The 4,505-nt window shown below is 42.8% G+C and overlaps 1 protein-coding gene across 2 annotated transcripts in view; it reads left to right on the top strand.

Moving 5' to 3' along the window:
- Positions 1-306: 306 nt before the first annotated feature.
- Positions 307-4,505, top strand: part of Mospd2 (motile sperm domain containing 2) — a 40,798-nt gene continuing 36,599 nt past the window's right edge. For both annotated transcript variants that reach the window (XM_038317218.1, XM_038317217.2), the window contains exons 1-2: positions 307-446; positions 597-666. In XM_038317218.1, the coding sequence (XP_038173146.1) occupies positions 438-446; positions 597-666 (79 nt within the window). In that variant the 5' untranslated portion in view covers positions 307-437. The remainder of the gene's footprint in view (positions 447-596; positions 667-4,505) is intronic.

Raw genomic sequence — 4,505 nt, 5'->3', positions numbered from 1 at the left:
GTGAAAAAAATTTGAAGGCTGAGCCTGATGGAGACAGTTGCCAGGGGAGACCGGAGCGGGCGGAGCCTCCGAGTGGTGGAAGCGAATAACCGGCCTCTCTGCCAGGGGCTGTGCTTCAGGGACAGCGTCGGAGTGCTCCAGGCTGCTAGGGGCAGGACAGCTGTGCCTGGAGGACGACGGAGGGCGGGGATTCTGCTTATAGAAACAAGTGGGAGCCTAGCAGAGCACTTATTCCCGCCTCTACCCCCGGACGACAGTCGGGGATTGGACAGTACGGAGCCACTTCCTTCTACCTTCCGGTGTCACGCGACCGCCTCCTCCTCCCTCCCTCCCTTCTTAGTCTACCTTTGGGCTGGGTTGGCTGGTGATGAGATACTTGGCTGCCGGCTGTGGAAGAGGCGACGGCTACAGCTACAATCAAGTCCGCGACTGTGACCATGGCCGAGGTAAGCAGCACCGCACCACTGCTGGGTCACCGGACCGGGAAGCCGTCTTCCTGGCCCAGGGTCCGTGCGCTCCGGTGTAGGTGCGCTGTGTTAAGAGTGAGCTGAGTAAAGACCATAAGCATCTAAGGTTCTGTTGTGTCTCCCATCCAGAATAACGCTCAGAATAAAGCCAAGCTAATCTCTGAGACCCGGCGAAGATTCGAAGCTGAGTATGTGACAGGTGAGCATGCGTTCTAGGGCTTGAAGTGGGGTGTGCAGCGAGCATATCTAACTTTTGCTAGGATGTTTGGGTGTTTTTGCTGGCAGATGTTAGAGACCTTTTTCGACCTTCCCTGGAAAGATGCTGTACTTGTTTCAAGGGTTTTGCATGCTGTGTGCTCTGCTTCAGATGGGCAGATGGTGTGCTTCTTTCTTTAAAAGGTTAATTAATGTAAGTTAGAAACCAGAATGTTTAGCATCTTGTGTTCATGGCCCTGGCGGACTATTTGGTAAATGGCATACTGCAGTTCATGGTACTTGTCCTGGCCTTTCACCAGAAAATAAACCTGGAAACTGTCATTGTACTTTTGCTATATGCTTTGTACATAATTTGGTAATCCAGTTCCCTTTAGTTTGCTTAATTCAGCTTCTTAAAACCAAAAGTGCTATTCACAAGTACTTATCACACTGTGTACTTGAAAGTTTCTATAAGTCAGAGTTGATTTATTGGGTGACCATTCAGTGTCTCAATGGCACAGATACTTGAGTTGTCAAGTACATCTGATCAGTATTTTTTTAAACATTTATAATAGTTATAAATATGGAATTTAAAAGCTCAGGTCACCATCTGCCTTGATTGATGCTACTCTGGACCCTTCCACTAAATAGCTTACTTACATGCTCTGAGTTCCTGTTTCCCTATCTGTGAAATGTAAGTAAGGTTAAAGTATTAAGTAAAGAAGCATGTTTTAGATTGTCAAGTATGGAAGTAAAAACTAGTAGGTTGTCAATATAGATTTTGTCTCAGTCATGTGGTTACTGCGAATGGAATTAAACTTCTGACTTTAGTGCTTACCAGAAGCTTCCTATAGCCCTGTACTGTTCTGTATTGTACATCAGTGGACGATCTAGAACAAGTAAGGAAATCTGTTCCAAATAGTCCTGTCAGTAAACCTTTTCCTACCTCATGGCCAGTTTTCTTCACACACCAAACTTTGTACCAGAGAGTTGCAAAAGCACTCCACTCGCTTTTACCACAGAGATCTCGCTCGTGTCTATTATCCTAGCTGGTTACAGTAAGGCCATAGTTGTAAAATAGTGCTCTCTATGAACGTAATTCATAGCTACATGGTTTATAGTGTACTGAGATGTAACTCATAACTAATGAATTGATGATTCTGTAATAGTCATTTACTTGTGCTCAAGGGTTCAAGCAGAAGATAACTATGTTATGCAATCTCCAAGGTCTTAAAGGTCATCTTGATCCAGTCTTCTCATTTTTTTTTTAAATGAGGGAAGTGGAGTATAGTAAGATTAAGCAATTTTCTCAGAATCCCCAGTGTTAAGAGTTTTGGCTTGGCCTTTTGGATTTCACTTTAGTAATCTTTCAGCAACATCGCAATGTCAGATTAAGTCCTGTCACTCCCCAGCCTGAAACCTTTCAGTGCCTTCCCACTGTTATGTATTTAGAAGAAAGTTCCAGTTCTTCCCGGTGGCCTACAAATGCAAAGCCATATATTGCCTAGCTCTTGGCTACCTGTTCATCCTCACCTGTTATTACTGTTCCTGCTCAGTGCAGATTTGACCACCCCCTGCATTAAGAAACACACAAATAGCAAGCCAGTACACACACACACACACACACACACACACGAAGCAAAAGTTCATTATAGTCTAGAAACATGTGGTTAATGGATTTTATATTTGACTTTCTTTTTGAAAATGCAGCGACCCACAAAATTGACATCACACTCCAAAACATGATCCCCAGTTGGATAAATATATCTACACTGCCTCGTTTGTGTTCTTCAAACAGAGTGCGTCTGTCTGCATCTTGGGACCTTTCTATTCCTCAGGGCCTGGGTTGCTCTTCGCCAGTTACTGTGTCTGGTTAGGCCTTTTTGTTTTGTTTTGTTTTTGTCTTTTCAGGGTTTCAATGTATCTGAGAGGCCTTCACTGGTTATTAAGTAGCTTCCTGTCCTGCATACTTTCCCTCCTAGCCTGTAATTGTCCTGTTTGTTTATTGTTCCTTTCCGCCTGTAGATGACAGATGGGAATAGTTACTAGTAGCAGCCTATGGAAGTTGAAGGCAGATGCTTTATGTATTTTTCTCACCCCTCAGTACCTTGCATTGTTCAGTACATAATCATTGAACGAATATGGCACTCCTTTAAGATATGCATGGGAAGACTGCCATTCCATATTAACTGACCTAACCAACTCCCCTTTGTTACCAAAAGTCTGGCAAAGAGTAGCCTTCACAATGTATGTCAGAAAGACAAACTTTTTTTTTCCAAAGAAAGATAGTGTTTAGCATGGGGTGGCTTTACACTTAATATACTCCCTTAGGTATAGGTGAACTGGCCTGTGAGTTATCTACACCAGAGTTGTAAACTAGACTCTATGGGCAAGGCAAGTAGAAACCATGAAAGACTTTCTCACTTGAAAGTTGTAGGTGTACTGTGAACTAAATCAGGCTTTTTTAGTTCGTGTGGGCTCTCCCTTATAAGGTTGCTATTTACAAATTCACCTTGGTAAAGGTGATGTGGTTCCTAGTGCATGTAATCCTAGAACCTCAAGAGGCTGAGGCAGGAGGACATTTGAGTTCCAGGTAAGTACGAACGAAAGTGAAATCCCATCATTAAAAACTATAAATAGTAGTTAGGTGGTGGTAGCGCAGCCCTTTATCGCAGCACTCAGGAGGCAGAAGCAGGCAGATCTCTGTGAGTTCGAGGCCAGCCTGGTCTACAGAGATAGTTCTTGGACAAAGAAGGATATACAAAGAAACCCTGTCTTGAAAAACCAAAAGTGTGTGTGTGTGTGTGTGTGTGTGTGTGTGTGTGTAGAAAGAGATAAAATAAAAAGAAAACTTAACTTTGTGTTTAGAACATCCACTTTAGTTTTTCAGTTTCTATTGTCATTAACAATATTTTGCTTCATAAAAGGTTTAAGGCATACAAGCCATAATGATGTTTTTCCTAAAGAAAAGTATTATCCACTAGTATCTCTCTTTAGACATTCATATAGAAACAGGTTCTTGGGAATTCCAAGCTCATTTTTTTTTTTTGCCTGTAGAAACTATTACCAAATATGGGAAGATTTTGAACAGGCAAAAAGAGGAAAATACAGGTCCATAATTTTGGTACTCCGTCATTGTTACTGTGAGAAGTTTCATGCTGAGTCTCAAATAAGAAACATTTCCTGTTCTTTTCTTCTTTCTCTTTGTGACAATAATGTATTCAGCTCTGAAAGTACTCATTATCTGTTTAATTCTGTAAATCAGGCTGTCAGTATTAATGAATGATAGAGCCATTTTCCTAATGTCTGCACTCTAGTGGTGGCATTAGAACAAGATAAGGCCCTAGATAAGGTGAGCTGGATCCCAAGGACTAAGGACCAAATGATTCCCTCCAGCACAGAGGTATTCACCTGGAATTCCAGAAAGTGGGAAGTGAAAGCCAGATTGGGAGTACAAAAAGGTTAGCCTTGACCACCTAGAGATTTGCACTCTGCCCTAAACTTCTGAGACCTTTTCTCAAAGAAGCCTGAAAAGACAAAGATACCTGCAGCTTGGTGAGCAGGTTAGTACTGAGTTCAAAGAAATGTTATGGAAAAGCTGAGCAGCTCCCAAACCTTAGAAAAGCTTGCTCTAAAACATGGTGCTAGTGGGAAATTGCAGAATCTTGAGGAGCTATTTATAGCCAGGTGGTGCGGGCACAGGCCTTTAATCCCAGAGGCAGGCGGAAATCTGTGAGTTCAAGGCCATCCTGGTCTTCAACACGAGCTCCAAGACACCCGGGGCTACACGGAGAAACCCTGTCTTCCAAAACCGAAACCAACCAAACAAAAGAAGGACTGACC

Source organism: Arvicola amphibius, chromosome X, assembly GCF_903992535.2.
Source record: "Arvicola amphibius chromosome X, mArvAmp1.2, whole genome shotgun sequence".
In the NCBI taxonomy this organism is placed as follows: domain Eukaryota; kingdom Metazoa; phylum Chordata; class Mammalia; order Rodentia; family Cricetidae; genus Arvicola; species Arvicola amphibius.
Note: the sequence above shows the minus strand (reverse complement) of the source record. Positions and strands in the feature narration are given on the sequence as shown.